Source organism: Cucurbita pepo, chromosome 12 (assembly GCF_057944985.1).
Source record: "Cucurbita pepo subsp. pepo isolate OVF chromosome 12, ASM5794498v1, whole genome shotgun sequence".
Classification (NCBI taxonomy): Eukaryota; Viridiplantae; Streptophyta; class Magnoliopsida; order Cucurbitales; family Cucurbitaceae; genus Cucurbita; species Cucurbita pepo.
The window spans coordinates 1,424,294-1,449,911 of NC_141809.1; the positions used below are offsets into that span (position 1 = coordinate 1,424,294).

General features: G+C 34.4%; 4 protein-coding genes, 1 long non-coding RNA gene and 1 pseudogene across 5 annotated transcripts; 1 reads left to right on the top strand and 5 right to left on the bottom strand.

Annotated features, from left to right (window-relative positions):
• Positions 1 to 1,043: 1,043 nt before the first annotated feature.
• On the bottom strand, positions 1,044 to 3,232 carry LOC111806504 (peroxiredoxin-2F, mitochondrial). The gene is made up of 5 exons (XM_023691849.2): positions 2,943 to 3,232; positions 2,692 to 2,721; positions 1,955 to 2,113; positions 1,706 to 1,800; positions 1,044 to 1,295 (listed from the first exon to the last, which is right to left on the bottom strand). Exons 1-5 carry the CDS (start codon positions 3,156 to 3,158, stop codon positions 1,190 to 1,192), a joined length of 606 nt encoding a protein of 201 aa, XP_023547617.2. The 5' UTR covers positions 3,159 to 3,232; the 3' UTR covers positions 1,044 to 1,189.
• Positions 3,233 to 4,060: 828 nt separating this feature from the next.
• LOC147789799 (uncharacterized) lies at positions 4,061 to 5,610 on the bottom strand (annotated as a pseudogene).
• On the bottom strand, positions 5,303 to 8,758 carry LOC111807398 (protein trichome birefringence-like 11). The gene is made up of 5 exons (XM_023693109.2): positions 8,656 to 8,758; positions 7,836 to 8,495; positions 6,317 to 6,706; positions 6,065 to 6,223; positions 5,303 to 5,993 (listed from the first exon to the last, which is right to left on the bottom strand). Exons 2-5 carry the CDS (start codon positions 8,273 to 8,275, stop codon positions 5,633 to 5,635), a joined length of 1,350 nt encoding a protein of 449 aa, XP_023548877.2. The 5' UTR covers positions 8,276 to 8,495; positions 8,656 to 8,758; the 3' UTR covers positions 5,303 to 5,632.
• Positions 8,759 to 12,546: 3,788 nt separating this feature from the next.
• LOC111807192 (stem-specific protein TSJT1) lies at positions 12,547 to 15,836 on the bottom strand. The gene is made up of 5 exons (XM_023692795.2): positions 15,577 to 15,836; positions 14,787 to 15,027; positions 14,587 to 14,707; positions 14,368 to 14,477; positions 12,547 to 12,877 (listed from the first exon to the last, which is right to left on the bottom strand). Exons 1-5 carry the CDS (start codon positions 15,777 to 15,779, stop codon positions 12,806 to 12,808), a joined length of 747 nt encoding a protein of 248 aa, XP_023548563.1. The 5' UTR covers positions 15,780 to 15,836; the 3' UTR covers positions 12,547 to 12,805.
• A 3,223-nt stretch (positions 15,837 to 19,059) lies between these two features.
• Positions 19,060 to 20,593, bottom strand: LOC111807612 (putative aspartic proteinase GIP2). The gene is given in 2 exon segments (XM_023693409.2): positions 19,060 to 19,432; positions 19,435 to 20,593. Coding segments are annotated over 2 exon segments (1,239 nt in total). The 5' UTR covers positions 20,483 to 20,593; the 3' UTR covers positions 19,060 to 19,241.
• A 1,076-nt stretch (positions 20,594 to 21,669) lies between these two features.
• Positions 21,670 to 25,181, top strand: LOC147789800 (uncharacterized). Its single transcript, XR_015423142.1, has 3 exons — positions 21,670 to 21,799; positions 23,641 to 24,154; positions 24,243 to 25,181. It is a non-coding gene; the product is annotated as an uncharacterized LOC147789800 (long non-coding RNA).
• The last annotated feature ends 437 nt before the right edge of the window (positions 25,182 to 25,618 follow it).

Consider the following 25,618-nt stretch of genomic DNA (forward strand, 5'->3'; position numbering starts at 1 on the left):
TCTTTTTCTCCCACTGCTTCCACACTACCTTTGAACAACTTTAGAGATACTCTTTGAATTTTTGCTCTTCCTTTTTCATATACCCTAAAAAATTGGTTTAATATCAATAGTATGTTTGCAGCGATTTGGAGACAGGGAGTGAAAATTTCCATTTTAAATATGTAATTTTCAATTTAATTTCTATTCGAACAAATAAAAATTAAATTAAATGTCCTAATAAAAACAATTAAGATTCCATGTGTATAAGTCTAATTTAAAATTCTTCAATCATGATTAAAAATCATCAAATTTCAATGTTATATCAATCTTTCATGTCCGTCTAGCTTGAGAAAAAGTCTATACACCCCTTCCCCCATTCATCGCGCCTTTGGGATGAGTCTCCGTGGGGTCATTAGACATCCTAGTCATGAGTTGTTTCTCTTTAAATAACTACATATGAACTGAGTATAGAATGAAATTAGTAGACTGGACTATGGAGCCACATGTCATTGGTAGACTGGACTATGGAGCCACTATGGAGCCACTATGGAGCCACATGTCACCTGATTTCTGAAGAAATGGAAGTGGTCAATAATGTTGAAAGTCAATGGGCGATTAAGGGGTCAATGATTGTGAAGAACAATGTCTTGGCTCAATCACTTCACTCACGCAATTGTTGAACTAAAAAAAGAATTCAATGGTTGAACTAAAAAAAGTTTGAATTCTCTCAAAGAATACTAAAGTTTCCTCTTCTATCCATTTTCAAACAGATTTACCAACTATAAGGATTGGATAAAGAAATTCAATCAACTTGAAACATTCCACTCGATGAATTTAAAGTAATAATAGAATCAGATGATGAAACTTTCTCCACACCCTTAACTGGAGAAGATCTATACCTAATTTTGCATGGATTTGGCCAAGGTCCTACCTTGCTCTGTTTCTCTTGGTACTTACTGTTTATTCCAATCGAGAAGTGCTGATTTGGATTGAAGAATACTCGTCTCCAAATTTTTGAGTTTCTGAATCCAAGTTAGAACATTTTATATATGAAGAACAATAAGTGGAAGCCAAGCAGCCAAGCAATCGTCACATGGGATTTACTTCAGACCAACAAATCAAAAGAAAACCTTTGTCATACACAACTCAGTTACACCCATGGTCTTATTCGGAATCCAAGACCTTGAATTGGTTGCAATGGAAACTGACTCTAAATTTGGTTCAAAATGACATCTGCCCCCGTAACCTTAAAGTCGGATGGAGCTTCCTCTATGTTAAGAGCCTTAACTGTGCCATCTACAACATATGCTGACCATCTACAGGGAAGAAGGATGTCAAAGAGTGTAGAAATGTCACCTAGTTGGACCCCTAAAACTAAAATAAGCTTCAAAAGCAACCCGCGTCCTGTTTGATAACCATTTAGTTTTTAAAAATTATATCTATTTTCTCACAATTTCTTTTCATTTTTCTTACGGAAAGATTTGCGTTTCATAGTCACATCTCAAAAACGAAAACAAGTTTCTTAAAACTACTTTTTTTTAGTTGTCAAATCTTGAAAATATCCTCAAAAAGTAGATAACAAATCAAAAAAACTGATAAATGGAAATAGTATTTGTAAGCTTAATTCTCAAGAATCAAAAATAAAAAATAAGGTGGTTATCAAAGAAGAGCTGAATAATCATAATCCATAAATATTTTGGCATGTCAAAGACGAGATTGATCGTACCTTTGAGAACGAGGACCAAGCAAAGCAACAGAAAGATCTTTATCCAGTTCCAGGCTCTTGTGAAATCTTCCATCGAAGTCCCCAAAAAATTGTATCTATGCAGGAATAAACAGGATAACGACAGGAAAATGCAATTAAGATAATCAGAATAGGCCATTAGAAGACAGTTTGTACTGACAAATAACTAAATTACACACCAAGTAAAGAAAAGTATGCAGTTTCCATATAACTCTGGTCAAGGAAACTTACAGCATCTTTCGCTTCAAGTTTCTCAGCCCAGCCATTGAGGGTATATGGATCATTAACAGACACGCAAATAACAGAATCAATTCCTTTAGCCTTGAACTCATCAATTTTGTTCTTGTAACTGGGAACGTGCTGCTGAGAACAAACTCCTGTATATGCACCCTGTGAATTGGAATACCGACTTTAAAATGTGCATCATCAACTGGTAAGGATGATGTTGTTCTTGATCTTTATATGATTTAATATGTATCTAAGTCCCATAGGGAAATTCCAACTGGTAAGAACTAGTTTGGAATAGAGGTCCCACCAGGATTCAAATCTCCATACCACCAAATGCGTTTGTCCAGGGAGAAAAATTTAGGGGAAATTTTGAACATTCACGACTTAGTAAAGTTGATAATTCTTTAAATCATAGATTATTCTACTGAGAACAAAATAAAGTTCGTGGTAAAAAATTTAACAATTCTTCTTCCTAAGTATCTGATCAATCTTTAAGAGGTCAGAAATGAAATGTAAACCAGGAAACACTGTTACTGATCTCTACAATAAATCCTCAGTTCATTAACGGATTGGATGAAGGCATTGATCATGAAAGTGAGCATACAAAAATTGTTGCCCCAATCAAAGAGCACACCGCGTAGAAAAAGAGATGAAGACACATGCATCGGCAACAATTTGGTATAGAATCCATGATTGCATAGCATATATACAATTGTACAAGACTGAATAGATTGACTTACAGGAAGCCCAAAGATGACGACCTTCTTGCCCTGAAATATCATGGCCAATGAATCAATAAGATAAAGACTGACTAGACTAAACTAAACTATCATTCAATGTGAAGCGTAAAACATAACATTAAGCTCAAATGTGGCCTTCAAAGCCCTAAATTTCATGAACAGCCAATATTTTTACATAAAAAGCACAAGTATACTTCAAAAACTAACACAATTAACCTCGAAAGAAACACACGAACAATCGAAGAAAAAACCTCGAAAATATCTTTAAGCGGAGTCGTCGAGAACTTGGAGGAGACACCTTCGTCCCAACTCCGAGCCTTCTGGAGAGAAACGTTCGGTGCGGCGGAGACGATGTCAGTTCCGACCGCCACCGCCGCAAAGGCTCGCGATGACGCTCTGATTCGCATAGATTCAACCAGCGTGCTCTTCGCGGAGGCGCTGACTCGCTTCAGAATCGCGGACGCCATAGATAAGCCTAGCTGATACAAGATCCTCAACTATCAAATTGAAAGATGGAGGAAGGAGGAGACGAAGGATGAGAGAAAATGAATTTTTTTATTTTTTAAAATAAATATAAAAAAAAAATAAAATAAAAGTTAAAAAAAAAAAAAAAAAAAGATTTTTTTTAGAATAATAATTTTATTGGTGACCCTAAACTTTTAATTTAAATAAATTGTATTTACGAAGATAAATATTGCAATTTTTAAATCTATAATAAGTTCTTTAGAATTTTTTTTATATAAAATTAATTTTGTAATGTTGAAGTCAACCGCCAGTCGATATTGTCTTATTTTGGTTTTCTTTGTAATGTTGAAGTCAACCTCTCCTTGCTGACTAGTTTTCACACCCTTATAAATAATGTTTCGTTCTCCTCTTCAATCGATATGGGATCTCACAATTCACCCTCCTTCGGGGCCTAGTGACCTCGCTGACACACTGCCTCATGTCCACCTACTTTCAGGGCTCAGCCTCCTCACGCTGGCACATCACCTGGTGTCTAACCCTGATATCGTGGTGACAGTAATATGAATTTTAGCAAAATTATTTAATGGTTAATTTGTTCATTAGTTTTTTTTTCTTTTCTTTTTTTTTGGAAAAATGGGGTTTAGCTCGTTTTAAATCAAATGATATTATTTATCTTAGAATTTATTATTAATTATTATTAGTATTATTATTATTATTATTATTATTATTATTATTGTTATTTAATCATATTTCAAGAAGAAAAAATAGACAAAAATTCAGTTATCTTTATTTCATAAGTGACATTACCAACATATAACTCTCACATATGAGTTACTAAATAATTAAATATTAATATATTACTAAAAACTTGAAATAATAAAAAACGATTACAAAATTTATAAGCTTAGCCCTTTTTTGGTTTAAAAGATCGTTGACGATTGAGTCTCTTATTTTCTGACTTAATTTCCTAGTTAGTGGCATTCTTCGGCTTCTTCCTCGACAGCGGTAACCGTGTCGGGATGAAAACTCCAATACCTTTACTCTCTCTTACAAAGCCATGTTTGTGATCCACCATCAATGGAAGTTGCCCAATTCGGACTCGGTGTACTGACCTAGTCAGATCCTGAAACATTAATAATAGGTCGAGTTATAAGCATGACCTCTAAATGTTTAAAGGTCCTTTGAGTGATGAGCTTTGAGTTTAGACTTGATGGGTAGCTAGTTCACCATTCAGACTCTAAACTTTCGAATGAAATATGCAACAGCCCAAGCCCACCGCTAGCAGATAGTGTCCATTTTGGTCCGTTACGTATCACCGTCAGCCTCACGGTTTTTAAAACGCGTCTGCTAGGGAGAGGTTTCCACACCCTTATAAAGAATGCTTCGTTCCCCTCTCTAACCTATGTGGGTTCTCACATAATATATCAAATCTAATAGCTCGGCTCTCTAAATAAACACAAACCTAACCCAAAGTGAACAACTAAACGTACTACGTTCAGGTTGAATAATAGTCGTATAAATGAACAGGGATGAATCGAAAGGGCTAAACCAGCGAGTCAAAACAAACCGTATGAACGATCGGGAGCTCGTCGTCATCCATAATGAGAAGCGAAATCCGTCTAGTAAGCTCGGCAAACGACAACTCATCGTTTTCTACTCCGATTTCTCCGAAACAAGACCCTAAAACTCAAGAAACTCTACTTGGTTTGCTTCATTTCCACTAGATTTAAACAGGAACAAACAAGAAGAAGACATAGGTTGAACTACTCACCATGGCTAAGGGACTTCTTCCTTATTTGACATGACAATAGTTGTCCTTTGTTAACGACAATAGTTGTCTACACGTGGGTACGTAAAAAGCTCAGGTTACTTTCTGATGTGACGTATTTTTATTGGTTCAGAAGAGTCCCGTGAGAGAGTAAATGAGAGTTTCTACTTATCGGTTTATAGGCAGGTACTGTTCATTTTATTGAACGATATATATGTTATGAAAATTTGAGACCTAGAATGGTGCGAGCAGTGACTTGAAAGGGAAATAGAGACCGACTTACAGTTTTAGGTCACCGTTGCATCATTCAAAGCCGAGAGATATTTTTTAAGAGGAACAATGGAGGCAGTGTCCCTTAAAAGTATATTTAAAAAAATATAAAAAATTTACATTCTCGAATTTATGAAATATAATATACGAATAAATAAATATATATATGTACATATACATATATTTGGTTCGTCCAATAATAAACCTATTAGGTCGGCCCGACAGACTGATTCATCGGCTAACCCAATCTTCAAAATGGTGATACATATCTGATACAATGAATAAATAGGTTAGATCAAATTTTGACTTTGAGTCGAGCTTGGGTCGAGTCGGGATCGGACTCGAGCCCATTGATGAGGGGGTATGGCTACTCCCAAAACTAACAAAGTCTTGTATTGGCCTTCTCTGGCTACCATTTCTGTAAGCAAAAACTTCAACTTAAGTGGCCTGAGAAGCTGAAGAGTTCCATTCATGCTTCAAGAACAGTGCATAAAGAAGCTCATTCCACACATCAGGAACCCCAGGCAAACACCAGTGACTGCAATCCTGTCGATGAGGAGGCGCAGGACCGACGTCGGGACCGAGGTAGTATAGAGACGAATGCCCATCCTTTCTCTGTGCAGTCATTCGAGTTACGTTTAATATCTCTAGTTTAGTTGAATTTGGCGTCGCTAAGTAACTTGATAGGATGGAATTCGCTATCCGAAAATGGGACCAGGTTTCGGGAGGAACTAACGAAGAACCGAGCTCCGGTAGAGCTTCCAAATGACAGCTCCCACCATTCCTCCAATCTCCACCTCTGCATAATTTCCATATCTTATGTACAAAGCCAGACAGAATGCACATAAAACACGAATCTCACGAACTTACCGAAAATGTACGGGGGCGAACATACGGAAGAAGACGGTCGTTTTGTTCGAGTTTAGTTCGTTGTTGATCCAGTTCATCACGGTTTTGAGCGACTGCTGATATGCATCTTCAATCTTCATTTCCATCTTTATCTCGTTCCCGTCTTGGAAGTAACAGCCTCTGTCCATGACATCGAAAAAAGATTCGTCAGTCATTGAGAAAAACATGGAAATGGAACGACGAGAAGCTCGAAAACGCGGTCGAGAACGTTACCCTCTTATGGTCTTCTCGTAGTTCCACCAATGCCCGGTGTTAAAGATCAAAACATCGGCATCTCGCCATTTGGGTGAGGACCAATCCATCTGATCTAGCTTAAGAGTCGTCTTGATCTCTCGAGAAACACCCGAAGGAGGTCGACTCTGCAAGACGAGAAACGGAGCTCGGTAGTATTCAACAGTGCAGTTGAAATCCTTGAACTTGAACACCAAGAATCCCTTGTGCTTTGTAATTGGACTACCATTCACTTCATAGATGGATTCTTTGTTTGGAACTGCAGATGATAGCATACATAAAAGTGATTCCCATTGGTTCCTTCCAATCGAGTCACCGACGAACACGACCCGTTTGTTTCGTATTTTCTCCAACATAAACGTTGCATTGAACCTGATAGCTCGTAAATCAAATCAAACTTCAGAGAGATTCAAAAACGACCCTTCAACTATCAAATTTTGTAACAGCCTAAGCCCACCGCTAAGTGGATATTGTCTTCTTTGGAATTTCCTTTATGGGCTTCCCCTCAAGGTTTTTAAAACGCGTATGCTAGGGAGAGATTTCCTCACCCTTATAAGGAATCTCTTCTCCAACCAATGTGGGATCTCACAATCCACCTCCCTTGGGGCCCCAGCGTCCTCGCTAGCACACCGCCCGGTGTCTGGCTCTCATACCATTTGTAACAGCCTAAGCCCACCACTAGCAGATGTTGTCCTCTTTGGACTTTCCCTTTCAGGCTACCCCTCAAGGTTTTAAAATGCGTCGGTTAGGGAGAGTTTTTCACACCCTTATAAAGAAGGTTTCATTCTCCTCTCCAACCAATGTAGGATCTCACAATCCACCTCCCTTGGGGCCAGCATCCTCGCTAGCACACCACCCAATGTTTGGCTCTAATACTATTTGTAACAGCCTAAGCTCACAACTAGTATATATTGTCCTCTTTAGGCTTTCCCTTTCGGGCTTTCCCTCAAGGTTTTAAAAACACGTTTGTTAGGGAGAGGTTTCCACCTCTTACAAGGAATGCTTGGTTCCCCTCTCCAACTGACGTGGTCTCTCACTACACCAATAACTAGCAACTTGAAAACTACACAAACTACCATGTTCGTGAGTCATTTAACCATTTCAAACTCACCTACAAACATGCTTAGTAATCAAACTAACCCGAACAATACTTTACGAGATCGTCGTCCATAATTAACACGAAAAGGCAACGATTCTCGTGAATTCATACATAAACAATAGCTTGTAAACTACATAGCTAGGTCCCTTCTCATTTCCATCCAACAATTCACGGATGAAATCAGTCAACAAAGCAGAAAGAACAAAAACCAAAAAACAGGTAGGGTGCCACTGAATTAGAATCAAAACAAAAAGAAAATTCAAACTCAAAGCAGAATCTAGAACTTATAATAATCATCTACACATTCAAACAAATATATTGAGCTAACAAGATTGTTCTTCATCAGTTTCGGATTAATCTAATAAACAATTTGATGAATCTGATACTGAGTTCAAATTTTACCTGGGCAGGTTGCAGAATTTGGGTTGCCATTTCCATTTAGTGTAGAACAAATCAGGGCGGCCATTTTCAGAGCAGCGAAAGCCTTGATCAACAAACGGGCAGTTCTTGGATTCATACAAAGGATAAGAATCATCCCAAACCCAATCCCCATCAAACAAATCACACTCAAATCCCTCTTCAGAAAGAAACTCAACCGTCCGATTCTGACCAAACTTAGCCTTTCTTAGCCAAACAAATCTCTCTGATCGAAGAGGAAACACAAACCTACTTGAAGCAGTTCTGTAATCCAAGAAAAAAAAGCTACAAATCAAACAAATAGACACGAAAAAGAACCCAAAAACCCCAAGCGAGGGCTCGAACAGTCTCAAACGCTTAAGTTTACTGAACACTTCACTAAACGGCATGGCTTCAAGATCAATCACAGAAGGATTCTTAGACATTGAAGCTTAAACCAAGATCAAAATCTTCCCCCAAGTTTCGATTCAGACTAGCAAACAGTGAAGGAGATGAAATAATTATGAAATCGAATTAGTGGATCAGTTCAAAGAAGTACGAACAGAGAGAAATCTAACAGAGAAGAAGAAAAACCCCAAATCGGTGTTCAAGGAAGCATTCATGGCGGAAAAAAATGAAGAACAAAAATCTTCCTCCCCTGTTTACCTTTAAGATTAGAGAATAATGAAATGATTAGGAATAGAAATCTGGAAGAAGAAGAAGATTAAGAACAAAAACTTCAAAAACAAAAACAAAATCGCTTCTGAGATCGTGAAGGAGAAGAAGAAAGTGGGGGATGGGGTTAGAAAGCGGTGTGGATGCTTACAGTTTATGCGTTAATGGAAGGAGAGAGAGAAACAGAGGATTTCATTGGCTCACTCGTGAGTAACGGATAGCCCAAGGGAGAAGCTGATCCCACGATCATTTACAGAGCGTGATATTACCATAATAAAATTTAAATTCTTAAATTAATAAAAATATTTTATAAAATATTCCTAAACTTTTAAAAATAATTTAATAATTTTTTTTATATAAAATTTGTTCTATTTTTTAAAAATATTTAATAAAAGTTTTATTATTATTTTTCTGCATTCATCCCTTAATTTTTATTTAAAAAAAATATATTATTATCGGTTTTTCTAAGTCTTATAAATCATCCCCTTCTCCAATTGTCTGCACTATAAAAATATTTTAAATTTTTTTTTTCTAAAAGTTGAACGTTATTAATGTAACTTTGAACCGTTCCATCCATATATTAATGTTTTAAATTTTTCTTAAATTGTTTAAATGTATTTTTTAAAATAGTTAAAAAAAGTTTAAAGGTATTTTTTAAAACCGTTAAAAAAAAATTTAAAATGAAACATTTGAAAGTTAAAAAATTACATAAAAACGGTAATAAATATATTTAAATAAAAATTGAGTATTTTTAACTTCAACGTGTAACAATTTAGTCTTTATATTAAAAAAAATAATAATAATAATTTAGTCAGTGAAATTTTTGGGATCAAATAAAATTTTTTATACGAAATAATTTAATTTTTATAGTTTATAAAAAATTTAATCTAATAATTTTAAAAATATTTTGAATTAAAAATAATAAATAATTGACAAAAAGCGTTTTTTAATTTAATATTTGATTTTCATTCATAATAATATTTTGGTAATATTATTTGACGTTTCAATTTTAATTTAGTGGAATCCTTTTCTCTCATTGGTCGTGTAGCGCACGGATTTGAAAGGCGCGTGGAGAGATTTCGTTGCCGAAAACAAAAGTTCTGACAAGGCTTTGGCTGTCAAGCAGTTTTACTATAATACCGTTTTTTTTTTTTTGCCTTTATTAAAAAAAAAAAAAAAAAAAAAATTATGTCAGTTTTCAAAAATAATAATAATAACAAAATAAAGGAATATATGCTTAAACGAAAAATGGACTGGAACACGGTGGAATTAGAGATGTCTATTTAACTTGTACAATCAAAACTCTGTAGATAAATTAGGGAGCGACCGTTACATAAATTGAGTTGGGGTCGGGATTATATTCCTATCTCCACCCGCTCCTAATATAATAGAGAATCTCTATTTAAACAAAAAAATGAAGAGGGAGTGGAGAGAGATTTTTCTCAGCTAGATGAATTGGGTCGGGGTCGAGATTATATTCCTCGTCTCCAACCGCTCCACTTCAAATAGAAACGTTTAAATTTCATTTCCAAATTTTGTATATTTTTAAAAATGATAGCCATTATTGTTTACTAAATTATTAATTTATTAATGGAAAAATCTTATTAATTATTAATTTATTAATAGAAAAATAACTATTTTTTTAATCTAAGACGAGGGTAAAGATGAAATTATAAAAAGTTTAAAAGATTTGTAGCAAAATGAAAATATGCTTAAAATTATGGCTTATTTATTTATTAAAAAAATAGATTTTTATTTTTTATTTTTTGTTTTTAACAATAAGGTATCGATATAAACAAGTAATATTATTTTATAAAAATGTATAGTAATCATTATTATTAACGAAGTCTCCGACATGTCACGATCCGCCTAGCCGACCATTTAATCAACCACATGATTTCACTTTTATTCCATTTTTCCATCTAATTCTTCCTAAGTTTTGTTTATATATATATATATATATCAGTTCCAACGACAGGTGAGCTAAACCACTTGTCACATCGCACTCTTGATGGCAGCGGACTTACGATTGTGCGGCATTCACTTTCCAACAACAAGTAAGCTAAGTCAATTTGTTCTTGCGTTCGTCACGGCCAAGCGACGTATACTCGAGACTCTGGCCTCGATTTAAGAGAAGTTTTTAGAAAACGAGAGCAGAGAGAGATTTTTTAAAGAAATGTTATATAAGTCGGTAACACCAACAGCTCACAGTATTTAATTCCGTCTAATTCTCTGTTTATTTTCACACAAATTGACCCAAAAAAATTTCGTAATAAACCCACACGAATTAGATTATCGTGATTTTTTTTTTATATATGTTTAATATATATATATATATATATATATATATATATATATATATATATATAAATTGCAACGATTGTGTGACACTTATTCTAGCTTAACCAACAAATTAGTCACACAGTAGTTGGACTTTGCAGACAATCTCGACGTAAGATCGAACCTTCAGGTCACATTTGAGAAAAATATTTTAAAAAACGTGGACGAAATGCATTAAAAAAGCAAGTGGAAAGAAAAAAAACATAGAACATAATCTCCATCTTCAACCCTATTTAGCTAACATTACGAAGTCTCGGGTCCCTAACTTCCCATTCTAAGTTTAAACGGGAATTCTTTATTCTATAAGGGTGGTCCCCACAAGAAAGTAGAATAATCCAACATAATTACACATTTATGAGACGTACCGAACTAAAATAACCAACACGCAAAAATGGACAACTTTAATAAACCATTTATTTCTTATGCGTATTTCACGTTTTTTCTCTTAAAAATTGTATTTAATTTTTTAAATTATAAATGGAATTTGTGTTTAATTCTTTAAAAATTTGATTAATTAATTTTTAAATTACTTAATACTGTTTATAAATTTATTAGATATGAAATAAAAAATTTATGAATTTGTCTATAAACATCAAAAATTAAAAAAATAAAATTATGTTTAATTTAATTGATTAAAAGTTTTATCTATAATAAATGTAAAAATGCGATATTTAAAAAAAAATTAACGAAATTAATTTAAAAATAAATAAACAAATGACGATATAAATTATAGTAATTATGATAAAATGTAAATACATTATGAAAGTTTGTAGGAAAAAAAAAGTCAATAAAGACTTTGTTTTAAAAAAGTGATTGAACATTATCACTTTATTTTAAAATTTATTTAAAATAAATTAACTGGAATTTAAACATTTAAAAAGCTTTTCTGAATTAAAATAGTCGGAGAAAAATAATTTTTAAATTTGGAATAAAATCTTCATCATTTATAATTTAGTAATGTAACTTAAACAATAATAATAATAATAATAAATAAATAAATAAATTCGATTAATTTGAGGAGAAAAAAAGAACGTGAAGCGTGAAGTGAAACTGCATGGCGTAAACATCACGTCTCGGATCAAAGTGGGTCCCACATTTCTTTTTCTTTTTATTTTTTAATTTGTTAATTCAAGGCGGGACCCACGTCTATTTACTAGTCCAAATCAGTCGGTGTTCAGTGAGTCATTCTCCCACTCAGACCCCCGCTATTTTCGGCAAATTACTCTCAATGCCTTTTTTTTTTTTTTTTTTAATTATCCAAAAACAATTTATTTAAAATTCATTTTAATTTGTTATTAATAGATAAAGCCTTAAAGGGTTATTTTGAAATTATTTTTTTTCTTTCAAACTTGCAAAATTAAAATATAACTTTTCCGAAATTAAAGCCCATAGTTTATGGGTATTTTTTATTATTATTTAATTTATCATAAACATCTAATTTATCGAAACTAAATAAAAAATATCGTAATTTTCCTGGAAAATTTTTGTGGGAAGACATTTATTAAAAAAAAAAAAAACATTGAACAAATCATCTGAAATTCATCGCTAAGCCCACATCTCGTTGAAGCAAGACTCGGCCCATATTGGGGGCCCAATAAGCCCACACTCGGCCTATATTGAGGCCCAATAAGCCCATTGAGATGAGCTAAGGCCCAACAATTATAATTGGAAGCCATATGGAAATTGAAGGAAAGAGAGAAGATTTCAGAACTCCAAAAGGGTTTTAATGAACAAACTATTTGAACACATCGGAGACACTTTTACAGAACTGGTGATGGCTGTATGTACATTGGCGAAAGGCTAAAAGTATAGAACTAAAGCAAGCAAATTCCTACCACAAAGACTCGTATTTACAGTTTTACAGTCCCCTTGAAATCAAACCATTCGGCACAGTAAAATAAGCACACCATTCTTACCTTCCCCCGCGTAAGTTACTGCGCTATGGCTGATACAGCATAGTTCTATGAAATCTCCATTGGGAAATTTTGATACCCCAACCCTGTGGCTGATACAGCCGCTGGCGGCCCCTCCACCTGAAAAGTCAAGCATCCATCATAACCACAAACGATAAGGTTGGTTTAATGAGCTCGGTGGGGTTTCTCAAAAGAGATAGAATCAACTTTTTTCTATAATGTTCTATTTTCGTCTCTTTAGTTGTAATTTATGTTAAGATCGCAAAACTCACGCTCTCGATCTAAATGAGTAACATGAGAATAAAAGAGAGAAGACACAAGGAGGAATATGAAAACCCCGGAATGTAAAACGTCACGGTGGCAGCAAAAGAGAGAAGACACAAGGAGGAATATGGAGACATCGAAATTTAAAACTTCACGGTGGCAACAAAAGACAGGACACAAGGAGAAATATGGAGACACTTAAACGCGAAACTTCACGGTAGCGACAAAAAGAGAAGACACAGAGAGAAATATGGAGACACCGAAATGCAAAACTTCACAGTGGCAACAAAAGAGAGAAGACACAAGGAGTAATATGGAGACACCGAAAAGCAAAAGTTCACGGTGGCAACAAAAGAGAGAAAACGCAAGGAGGAATATGGAGACACCGAAATATAAAACTTCACGGTAGCTAAGGTTTATTTATAGACGACTTCCACTAGTTACACGTATTCTATCTTGAAAACTAAATAAGAAACCAACAATCCATCTTGAAAACTACATCAGATAGGATTATAAATAATATAAGATAAGATTCTATCTTAGACTTAAACTAACTTAACCCATAAGTAAACATCAGGCTCCACGTCCCAACAACTTTTTCTACCTAATCCTCAGAATATTGAATCCTAGTCGACCGCCATGATTTGAACCAACTTTCCTTAGAGCCAACTTGCAGTGATTATCTTTCTCATTAATCTTGACTTGCCAATCTAAAATCAGGTTTCTACATTATGAGCTTGGTGGGGTTTCTCAAAAAAGCACGAACTAACTTTTTTAATGTCCATTTTCACTCCTTTGGATGTAATTTCATATACCAAATCCATTATTTTGGATGTATCACTCATCATGTAAGGTTCAAAGAACATTATTTTGGATCAAAACAGAATCAGAGCATGAAAGATGAGTAAGGAAAAGAAGATCATAAACAAACATTTTTTAATTACCAAATATAAGATGCTAGAAGAATTGTTCAATGGGTGAGGACCTACAAAGTGAATGTCTCATCATGTATGTATGCCATAGAATTTAGTTCTTTATCCACTACTTTATGATATCCACAGTCCAAAAGATAGTGAATTCTTTATTATAGCTAAAGTACTTTCCAGTTCCATTGAGATAAGATCATCGCTATGGGCATGATTTTTCTCCACCAATTTGTGGTGTAATCAAGTGCAACGTTAAATCATAATCTTTGGATCTTCAGCTGTGTTCATCACTCAGAGGAAGAATTTTGACACTCATACTCATACTGACTCACACAATGACGCTATCAGTAAATTTCCAAGCCTAATTTTGCATCCATTTTCTTAATTCTAGATATGAAATAGAGTATAATAATCGCATACCTTGAATTTTGCACCCCAGATCTCTTCTTCAGGAGCAGGTTCAGCAGTTATCTTGTTCTTCGGATTCTCGTAGCATCTCAATTCTCCAACCGATGTGGAGTAAAAACAGCCTGCAATATAAACAACGATTCAGATGAATCCGTGCCCTAATTTTTCTAATTCTCTCTTCCTTCTTTCTCTTTCTCTTCTCTCTGAAAGTCGCGCCGAGTTTCGAAATACCTTGTGGAAACGAAGCGAGGGATTTTCCACAAGCGCCTTTGAGTAAACCAGCATCATCGGCGAACGCGACATATCCATCAGCGGTGATTCCCCAATACAAAGGCACCTTCCCGAACTGATCCTGCAAAAACCAAAACCAATAACAAATCAGTACTTTCTAACTTCGATTTTGGAGATTAGAATCTGAGAAGGTGACTTACAGAGGCGACGAAGAGGGTGGAGGTGGAGTTGTCGAAGAGGATGAACGCGAAGCTGCCGCTGAAATGGCCGACGACATGGTCGACCGGATATGGAGCTCGATCACGAAGAGCTTTGTAAGCTTCGATTACTAGGATGACTTCATTGGTGGATTTGGGAAGGCCGTATTGGTTCCTCAAGCTCCCCAAATTGTCTAGAGCTCCTTCGAACAAGCAGAAGATCTCCTCCTTCACCGCCAGTGATCTACAATGGCGTTTTTTTGGATTTTCATTAAATTAAAATTTTAAATTTATATCTAATAAGTTTATTAATTATATTAAAAATTATTAAATATCGATAATAAATTAAAAATATATATATATAAGAAAATTCATATTATATTCAAATTTTGATTTAAAATATATTTTTATTTCGAGACTTGAACTTCTTACCTCTATTAAAAATAAATATTTATCAAACTAATTAATATTTGTTTAATTTATAAATTAATTTTTTTTTAAATTTAGGACATAATAAATATGGTTTTTATTAAGTTTAAAATATAAAATAAATATGGCTTCACTTTTCAGAAAGTACGGGAACATTGGATGCTGGAATTATCGTTTGGCGGTTTTATAATAAATCTGTGAAATGACAAAAACACCCTTGCGGTCACTTTTATATTAATTAGCCACTTGATATTTGAATTAATTTTGTATTTAGTAAATTGTTTAACATAATTTATAAAGATTATTATTGAGTTTAACGGAGCTCCGCCGTAGAACGGCGTTTTGAACGGAGAATCTCCGGTACCTGGGGCGCAAGGGAGACTCGTTATGGTGAGTGAAGGCGAGGTGGACATGGTCACCGATCTGGAGGGAGACGGCGGCAGTATTGGAATCCGCGAACCGCTTGGCCAGCGCCGTGGACGATATCTTCGGCGACGGAGTCCGGCAGCCGGCAGCCACCAGCTCGTCCGGCGGCGATATAATCGAACTGCTAAATACGCCCAACATATTTGCCACGATCTGCGAAATTAAACAATGATAGAAGCACTTGAGCAGAAAAGGGAGCTGATCCCTTATTTATAGGGCGGCTTCCGGAGTGGAGGGTAATTTCGTACTTTCACATGTTCACGTGAGATAATATTAAATTTAATTTGTTTATTTTGTTAAAAATAAATTAATTAAAAAGGATAAGATTAAAAACACAGATTTAATTTGTTTATTTGTTTATTTATTTATTTTTTTCCCCTAAAAAGATAAAAGAGGAATCTGGAAGAATCTCGCCGAATGGGACTGGTGGGGTACGTAATTTTGTAAAGTTGGAGGGTTACTTTACAAATTCCAAAAATATCCTCCATAGTTACGGAGTTATTTTACATGTTTTATCTTTATTCACGTGTTTTCTAAAAAAAAAAACTTACTAGAGGTATTTAATATATGATTAATTCAAGTTAACGCTTAACTAAAAAAAATTATGATTAAACCACTTAAAACAAACGTACATAACATTGAAATTAAACCCCTGTCATTTGGATGTAATTTCAATTCATTTATTTGAGCATTTCACTTTTTGTCCTAATTTTTAGTGTAATTTCAATTTAGTCCCTGAATTTAAAAATATTACATTTTTACTCTCGAGTTTTGAATTACTATAAGTTTTAAAATTTTGCCCTTATTACAATTTTACCCTTGCATTAAATGTCATAGATGTTATTGTATTTTAATTTCTTATGCTAATTATAGAATTTCTATTAATGGGCATAATGGTAAATGTATCTCCAACCTAACCTTATCTAGTGGGTTGCTTTGAGTTTAAAATAAAGATAAAAGTGGATATTAGTGAAATTAAAATATATTAGAAGTCTCATTTATGCAATTAAACCTTTATTTTCCGAGAATTTTCTCACAAGTAAACAAAATAATAATATTAAAGAATATATAATAATAATTAAAAAAAATACGTCATTTGAGATAATAAATTAAGGAGTGGTTCGCAAGTTACATTGAAAGTGATTTGATATCTTTTTGAGGTTAAATAGCCATTTAATTTATATCCTATAAAAAGATGAAAAATTAAAAATAAAACAAAAAAATTAATTTAATATTTTTAAATAAGATTTATACATTAAAAATAAATAAATAAATAAATTTTAAAATATGTTGGAGAGTAATTTTGAAATATTATAAATTATTTAGATATATATTTTTAACTATTTTAAATCAATTGAGTGCTGGTTTTATATTTTTAAACACGAGTTTTATATAATAATTTAAAAAATATTTGAAAGTAATTTTAAATATAATAAGAAATATGATTTTAATTATTTAATTATGAAAAAAAAAATGGAAATATATTTTATTGTATCATACCATGGATCTCAATTTTACGAAAGAATGGGCTTTAGATTAAAGCCCATTACCGATCTACTTGGACTTCACGGCCCACACTAAATATAAGGAGAAATAAAAGGGAAATATTTTAATATTGAAATTCAATAATTTCATATTAAAAATTTGTAATGAAAAAAATAATATTGAAATTATAACAATCATTATACTTTGAGAGCGATTCATGCAAATTCAAAATTTTAATTACAAAAATTAAACCCTCAAAATTAAATAACGGAAAAAAAAAAAACGATTTCGGGTAATTTACCTTCTTTTATTATCGTAAGTCTTTAATATTTATAATATTTTTAAGAATTTGGTTGAAGGTAGGATCACTCGACCGTCCACGTTATAATAATTAGCGGACCAATAAAGTTTTTTTTTTTTTTTTTTTTTTTTTTTAATAAAAAGTTTGAGAATATTGAAGGAGTATTTATTAAATAAATATTTAACGGTTTTAAAATAATTTTTTAAATAAAATATAAAGTTAGATTTTTTTTATTAATTTAGTAATATTTTTTTAAATAAATGTATCTTAATTATGACGCCAGGGGTAGGGCTGGCACTGCATATCGATAAGCGGTGAGCCACTTATTTAATAATAATATATCAGTACGATTCCGCGCCCGTTCTTATCCTTTTATTTTGGTGAATTCCCGATTTTGCCCTTGCAAATTGCGATTAACATGGTTGGAGGAAGGATATTGGGTTGTCATTTTCAACTTTTTATTTTTGTTCCCACAAAGGGCATCCCAAAATATTCTAACAAAGATGCTCTCTCATTCTTACGTTGGTGCTTGTTTTTTTCTAGAGAATATCCAAGCCCACCAAACCCCACGTCCCACCCTTCACTTAACCATGGTTAACATTATTTTCCCACTAAATTAAAAAAAAAATCCCAATTTTTGTTTTTTTTTATTTAAAAATACCCTTATCATACAAATATTTCAAAATTATTATTTTTTTTTAAATATCTAAATAGTAGGGAATAGTCTATAAATGGACCTTTATGAGAATATCGAGTATAGGCGACATGCTCATAAACGCCCTATTGGAAGGGCTAAAAGTCGCATTGCAAGCACCTACAATATTATGATCGTACTGGTTTACTCCTTTCATTCCAAACAAAGCTAATTATTTCTTTTTGGGTCTCTTATCGGCTGCCTTTTTTGAGGAAGAGTTTCACTAAGAGACTCCTTAAATCTCCTTTGTGGTAAGCTCATATGCTGTATGAGGGCCGCAAAAGGCAGGCTCATGAGTTAGAGATCAAGTGAGGAAAGGACCTGTTGGTTACAAGGCAGGCTCATGAGTTAGAGATCAAGTGAGGAAAGGACCCGTTGGTTACCGGGAGCGGGAACCAACCAAAGAAGGTAGACTAGTGGTGGGTCCCGTGGTTCCTATACCGTAGTATTTCCTATATAAAGTCCAATTCCAACCCTTAACTTAACCATGGTTAATATTTTCTCATAAGGGTAAAATGGGAATTTTAGATTGATGTAGCAATCTTGAAATGACTTTTTTAAATAATGATTTTTAAATATATATTATTTTATAAAAGAGTATGATTGAGAGTTGAGACCAGGTGAATTTGATGAGAGAGTAATTGTTAGAATATTTATTGCCCAAATAAATATTTAATCATTTAATTTTTTTAGAATGTAAAATTAAATATCAAATTAATTTCTAAACCCACTTTAATTATGCTCTAATTACATTTTAATTACTTTCTTGGTTTTATATTTTAGAAAATTTCAAATTTATTTAAAAAATAACTAAACATAAATTTTAAAAAAATTAAATCTCAATTATATATATATATATATATATATATATATATATATATATATATATATATATATATATATATATTAAGCTAATTATCACAAGTCATAACAAAAAAAAAAAAACAAAAAATTATGCTGGAACTAGAAAAATAGCATATAAAACTCATAGTACACAGCAAGATCCTAATTTCCACAAAAAAAAAAAAAAAAAAAAAAAAAATTAATTAATTAAATTAAATTAAAAAAAAAAAAAAAAAACCCTCAAAATTTTACCACTGATTTCAGTTTTAACCGGCTCAAATCATCCGGCTCTGATCGGTAAATTTTCCGGCGAAAATTCCGAGCAAGACTTCTTCCTCTGCAACAAAGAGGAGCTAAATCCGAGCATGGAAGTCCCCATGTCGAAATCCAGGACAATATCCTCCATTTGATACCCTCCCAAAACGACGGCGTTTCTTGGCTTCAATCCACCGTCGACGAACCCTAAACACGAGTTTCATCGTTCACCTTCACCATAGAATTTCTTCCATTAATTTTCCATCCCACCATTTCGCTCTGCAAAATCAGTTCAATCTCCGGCACTTTCGGCCCTGTCGCTGACATCTCCATGTTTTCCGATTCAAAACACGTCTCAAATGGCGCCACCGGCGCCACTTCTTTCATGTTCATCGCGGCCGCTGCTACTCTGAAAGCCGCCGTCAGTGAGTTGAAGATGGAACTCTCTAGTGTGGTGTATGGAACAACCGTGCTTAATCTCGTCCCTCCGCCGCTTCCGCCATCCAAATCGAGAAGCGACTTGTTCAGATCGAGGCGGTTACCGTCGACTTTGATGGCTTTAACGTTGATGAAATACTCCGGCGACTGCGAGGCGTCGATTTTCTTAGTCAAAATCGGCGTGTAAGTCAAAGAACTCGAAATCTCAGATCCATAAACAGAGTTTAGGTTTCCACTATCCGGAAAAACAACGCCGTTCGTCGACGAAAGACAAACGGAAAATCGCCGGTGAAAACCGAGCTCAGTCGCGATCTGAGCCGGAAGCGAGATTTGATTCCGGCCAAGCCCCAAAACTCCTTTAGCAGACTTCGCCAAACCTTGTAAAAGAAACCTCGGAGCACAAGAATGAAGGGCGACAATGACCGCCGCCGTTGACCGGTCCAAAGACCTCACGGCGACCGTATCCTCAACCAGCACCGCCTTCCCTTCTAAATCCCTAAACGGATTCCCAGCAATTACATCACACGCGCTGCCAGAAGACCCAGATCTACCCCCACCAACCGCCGCTATGCACTGAATAGACCGACTGACAATCGGCCGGCTGGAGGAAGAGCCACCACAAGCCATCCAGAGAAACCGGCCGCCAAGATCAACGGCGAGATGGACAGGCTTAATCGGAGAGCCATGATAGAGCGTGGCCAAATACTGATTAGTAACGGAATCTTTGTTGACAGGAATGACCAGAGAGAAAGCTCCGCCATGGAAGAGGGCTAAGAAACAGAGAAGAAGAAGAAGAAGAAGAAGAAAGCGAGATTTGGGAACGGCCATGGAAATCTGGAACAGTCGGCGGAGATTCGCCGCGGATTGGAAATTGGTCACAGAGAGAGAGAGAGAGTGGAGACTTCGGCAGAGGGAAAAATGCCAGGTGGAGCAGTTTGTTTAAGAGAATATATTTATAAAATTTATCCTATAATTTTATTTTATTTTTTAAAATAAAATTCATTTTATAAAAGAAAAAAATGATGGGATGCTGAGGTGGAAATAAAATTGCTATCCTTTACATTATCTTCTTTGCCCAAATTTATTGGTCCATGGTTTTCAACAAATCCACGTGCGAAATGAAGAATCCACCCATTCTTGTTATTTATAGTCTATTTTCAACAGTTCGATTTCAGATATGTCTATTTAACGGTGGAGATCTAAAAGTATCTACATTAATGAGCGATCGAGAGAGAGAGAGAGAGAGACAGAGATCAAAATCATCTAGAGGAGTCCCTGCCTCGGCTCGATGTTTGAAAAAACTAAATTGACCATTTTGTAGGAACGAGGATGGAGACGGAGAAAACATCATTGAGTTGTGGGTTTGTACTATTACAAATGGTATTAGAGTCATACACGAGGCGAATTGTGAAATCTCACGTCCCACGTTCGTTGGAGGGGGAACAAAGTATTTTTTAAAAGGGTGCATAAGCTAAATTGTTAGGCTGACGACAATACGTAATTGGTCAAATTGGACAATATCTGCTAACGATAGGCTCAATCAAACGTGCACACTATGAAAAAAAAAAGTTGCATTACTGGTATGATAATACATTGATACTGCAAAACACAGTCACGACCCAAATACTATTAGTCTAAGTAAGAAAAGAAAACGAAAAATGACAAACCGGTTGTATTAGAGATGTACGGACAAGGACAGGATCTCAAAAAGCTTCTATATTTGTCATTTGCTCGGTAAATTTATTAAAAAGTGATATTTTTTCGACCAAATTTAATGTTTTTTATTTTATATTTATTTTTCGAAAAATAAAAAATTTATATTATGATGTAAAAAAATATTTTTATTAGATAATCATATTCTAAGACCGAAATTATTTAATAATTTAAATCTTAAAGAAATAAATTGGGAATCAAAGAAAATAAATATTATTTTTTCTAAATTTCAAATAATATGTAATTATTTAATAAAAAAAAAAAACATTTATATTCAATGTTATCAAATTTTACCGCGCAATCGTTGGCTCAGGCTCGCGGTTCGTATAAAAGAATTCGTTCCCAACCGCAGCAGAATCAATGGAGGTTCAGTCTTGGATAGTCGGATTTCTCAATCGATCCATTTCCGCCAGAAACTCGAAAAATTTCCTGGTGAGTATTTCGATCCTCATTTCTTATATAATTTGTCCATTATCGAAGTTACCGATAGTTTCGTTGTTTTCAATTGAAACTTCAAGTTTCTCGAGTTATGTTCAAATCCAACGAGTAGAAAATTATCATACGTTTTTCGTTGATATGAGGAGAATCTGAACTTCTTTTTCTGTGAATGCCTGCAAATTCATTTGTGTTTCTTTTAAGTGGAATTTGTTTCTGTGGATAAGCGGAGGGGAGGATTTGGGGATGTGATATTGACATGAGATTTCGTTTTTGAATAGTTAGTTTTAATTCTGTACTGGTTTAACTATTTGGCGTTTGTTTGAGGCATTCCGTTCAATTTAGTTTATTGATCCTCATTTTTCATTGAATCTTGAACAATCTTCATCGTCTTGTACAGATTTTAGGCTTATGATGTCATATATATAATTTGGATCTGTGATCATCTCATTTGTTTTTCTGGATCCTATGTTCATTTCAAGTCTCAACCTAAAACAATGTTTAAACTATGTAAATTGGGATGCGATTTAACACTTGTTAAGAAAAGATAGAAATCTTAATTCGGCGTGCCTTTTTTGACGGAGGATGAAAAGAAAGAACATATAGAACTTGGTTTTTATTTCTACGATGGAAACAGATCGCGATGATAAGTGTTCGATTAAACTGTTCTGTGTAACATCATTTGTCTAGAGAGAGGCCTTAAAGAGGACAGAGTTCCTTGACAAATTGAAGAGGTAATCCTAATTAGAATGAGTTTGTAATGACTTTTGAAGGTACTGGTACTAATTTTGGGCAACATTACTAAAGTTTCTCTCATAGCACTTCAAAATGTTTTTAGCACAGTACTTTTCATCATTTCAAAAGTCATCGGAACCAATCTTTTGGCTGCTTAATTGTGCCTTATTATTCTAGTCAGTGGTTCAGACCTCTGCTTAAACCGCTTTCTGAAGCTGTTGTCCTTTGTGGTATTTTAGTGTCTGTTCTTAGCCTCTATTGGAGCCACCCATCACAAGGATCAACTGAAGAAGATGAATATCAGTCGCATTTTAACCATTCCTTGTTTCCTTTCCACCGCTGATCCAAATGATTTTATATATAAAACAGTTGGTGGTATGTAAAGTTCCATGTTCTATTTGGTGCAACAAACCATTTGCTACGGACATGTCCTGTAACTTTATAGTTTTACCCAATCTTTGTTGGAAGTTGCTATTAGGGACCTCAAACTTTTTCCCTATGGACCTATATATAACGCTTTAAAGAATGATTCAGTCTCCATTCTTCACAACCAAAGAGTAGGATTAATTCGTTTCCAGCTGCATCTTCAGAGAACAGAACTGTTTCCACATGCCATTGTTCATGTAGGATATTCACTAGCTATCTTATAATACCCAGAACGATTTCTAGTATCATCCCCGTTCAAATTTAATGTACTGAACTTATGATTGTCATGATTCATAAGTTATCAGTGCTTATCATTGTAACAATTTGCAGTATCAGTTCTGTTTAGGCTTCATGTACTAAACTTGTGATTTTTATGATTCATAACGTAAGTTATCAGTGTTTATAATTGTTTTTCTATCAAATGGAATTCCTACTGCTGACATCCAATGTCATTTCCTGTTGTGTGTTAACTTGAGTTAATCTTGGACACTAGAAGGTGAATCTTTGGCGTGAATACTGCAAAGACCTTCCTCTTTCTTCTTAATCTCCCTGTATTTTGTTTTCCTCCTTCCCAACTCATGGGATTTGTCAAGCGTTCCTATTCAACGGTTAATCTTCTTGCATATCGACCTCATTTTTCTATGTTAGGTCTGAACTTCTCTTCCTTTATCTTGCAGTGTAACCATTACAGTTGCATATCTGATGAAAAAATGTGGTATGTGTGAGATCCCATGTCGATTGGAGAGAGTAATGAATGCCAATCGAAGGGGGTGGATTGTGAGATCCCACGTTGATTGGAGAGAGGAACGAGTGCCAGTGAGGACGTTGGGCTCTAAAGGTGGTGGATTGTGAGATCTCATATCGGTTGGGGAGGAGAACGAAGCATTCTTTATAAGGGTGTAGAATCCTCTCCCAAGCAAACATGTTTTAAAAGCTTTGAGGGAAAGCCCATCCCAATCAGTTGGAGAGGAGAACAAAATATTATTTATAAGGGTATAGAAACCTCTCCTTAGCAGACGCGTTTTAAAAATCTCGAGGGAAAACGCGAAAAAAAAATTAAAGAGGACAATATCTTCGGGCTTGAGCTGTTACACTATGAATCCAACTCGAGCATTGGCATGAGTAGACAACCGCAGGCAGCTCGAATGTTGGTTTCATGGTTCAACTCAAGGACTTTGAAACAGCTTCAAGGTTGGTTTTGTCCAACTGAAACTGGGCCTCTTTGTTCTTCGTTTTCAACTTTCCTTCAACTGAATCTGTGTGATTTCATCATATGTAGCTAGCAGAGAGGAGGAGATGAAACTGTCAAATGTTCGAGTTCTCAGCAGCTGCAGATAACTAAAATTAACAACACAATCAGGTACATCTCTCGAGACACTATAGAGCTTTGTGATTTTCTTGTTCCCGTCAGAAGTAAACATATAATCACATGAATATAGGGGTTTATATAGAATATAACTTCCTTACACTGATCTCGATTATTATTAGTAAATGCATATAGAAGAGCAAAAAACTATTTTTATAACATATGGTACTTTTTATAATAAAGATTTTAAGGAGGAAAAAACTATTTAAATATGTTGGTATTGTATACTATGATATAATTAAATTTAAGTTTTGTGTGACATATGTGTATGATAGCATTAATCTTTTAACTTTTTTTTAATTCTAGGGTCGAGTAACCTTTGAGTTGATGACTGATATCTTTATCTTTTTCTCATTTTTAATTGAATAGACATCTTTACTTTTGTTTTTTAATTCCAAAAATATCTTAATACGCTAGAATATTGTCCACGTCTTCCACGTCTTCCTCCATGGGGGAGAGTGGACAATCAGACAACAATTGATAACCCGGGCTGTTCCTAGGCCCATAATGAAAGTAGGTCCACAATCGTATGGTCTATTCCTCAGCCCCATAGCAATCCACTGGAGAGCCCAAATCCAGTTTTGCCGGCCCATTAGCAGACATAGGGGGATTACTTGTAGACAGAACACACATATATTCCCCTTACAATTGGAATATTTTCCTTTTGCAAGGAAGTCCTTGCAAAATAATTCACTTTGGCTTTTAAGTCAGTTTCATATTTCCAATAATTATTGGATAAGATGCTAACTATTAAAAGTATATTTCCAACAGCAGCCAAAAATTAAAACCATTGTTAAAATAGCCCATACTATATCTAGTTTCAATAAATTAATTACCCTGTTTGTGAGTCAATTTTATCTTTTTTTTTTTTTTTTTTTTTTTATAACTTTATTAAGTTTAGCTCAAAACTTGAGTAGATAATGAAATTACTATCCAAAATTGGCTTTTCATTTTGTTTAGGAGACTTAGATATGAGCATTATTTATTTTGGTTTTTGTTTTAGGAATAAATACTAGAAACATGATTTGAAATTTTGAAGTGAGAAAAATAATGGTGGAAAAAAAGAGATGAGCCCACAAGGAAAGGAATGTCTCTATCAAAGGAAGTGTGAAACTACCAAAAAAAAAAAAAAAAAATGGCGCGTTAATGATGGGAGTGTAATAATGAGGCGTGGTTGGTTGTATTTGCTATTTTGTTCCCTTCTATGGGCCCCATCTCTTTCCCTATTGGGCTTTTCCCCCTCGGCCCACTTTCATTCTACTCAGTGCCGACATGCAAGTTTAAATCAT

Excerpts from the sequence above, each read along its gene's own strand:
- LOC111806504 (XM_023691849.2), bottom strand. The coding sequence starts at position 3,158 with ATGGCGTCCGCGATTCTGAAGCGAGTCAGCGCCTCCGCGAAGAGCACG. Across the intron at positions 2,722-2,942 it reads CGCTTAAAGATATTTTCGAG|GGCAAGAAGGTCGTCATCTT; the intron begins GTTTTTTCTTCG and ends ATGATATTTCAG. Across the intron at positions 1,801-1,954 it reads AACTTGAAGCGAAAGATGCT|ATACAATTTTTTGGGGACTT; the intron begins GTAAGTTTCCTT and ends ATTCCTGCATAG.
- LOC111807398 (XM_023693109.2), bottom strand. The coding sequence starts at position 8,275 with ATGTCTAAGAATCCTTCTGTGATTGATCTTGAAGCCATGCCGTTTAGT. Across the intron at positions 6,707-7,835 it reads AAATTCTGCAACCTGCCCAG|GTTCAATGCAACGTTTATGT; the intron begins GTAAAATTTGAA and ends ACGAGCTATCAG. Across the intron at positions 6,224-6,316 it reads TACGAGAAGACCATAAGAGG|AGGCTGTTACTTCCAAGACG; the intron begins GTAACGTTCTCG and ends TGTCATGGACAG.
- LOC111807192 (XM_023692795.2), bottom strand. The coding sequence starts at position 15,779 with ATGTTGGGCGTATTTAGCAGTTCGATTATATCGCCGCCGGACGAGCTG. Across the intron at positions 15,028-15,576 it reads GAGTCTCCCTTGCGCCCCAG|ATCACTGGCGGTGAAGGAGG; the intron begins GTACCGGAGATT and ends ACGCCATTGTAG. Across the intron at positions 14,708-14,786 it reads CCACCCTCTTCGTCGCCTCT|GATCAGTTCGGGAAGGTGCC; the intron begins GTAAGTCACCTT and ends TGGTTTTTGCAG.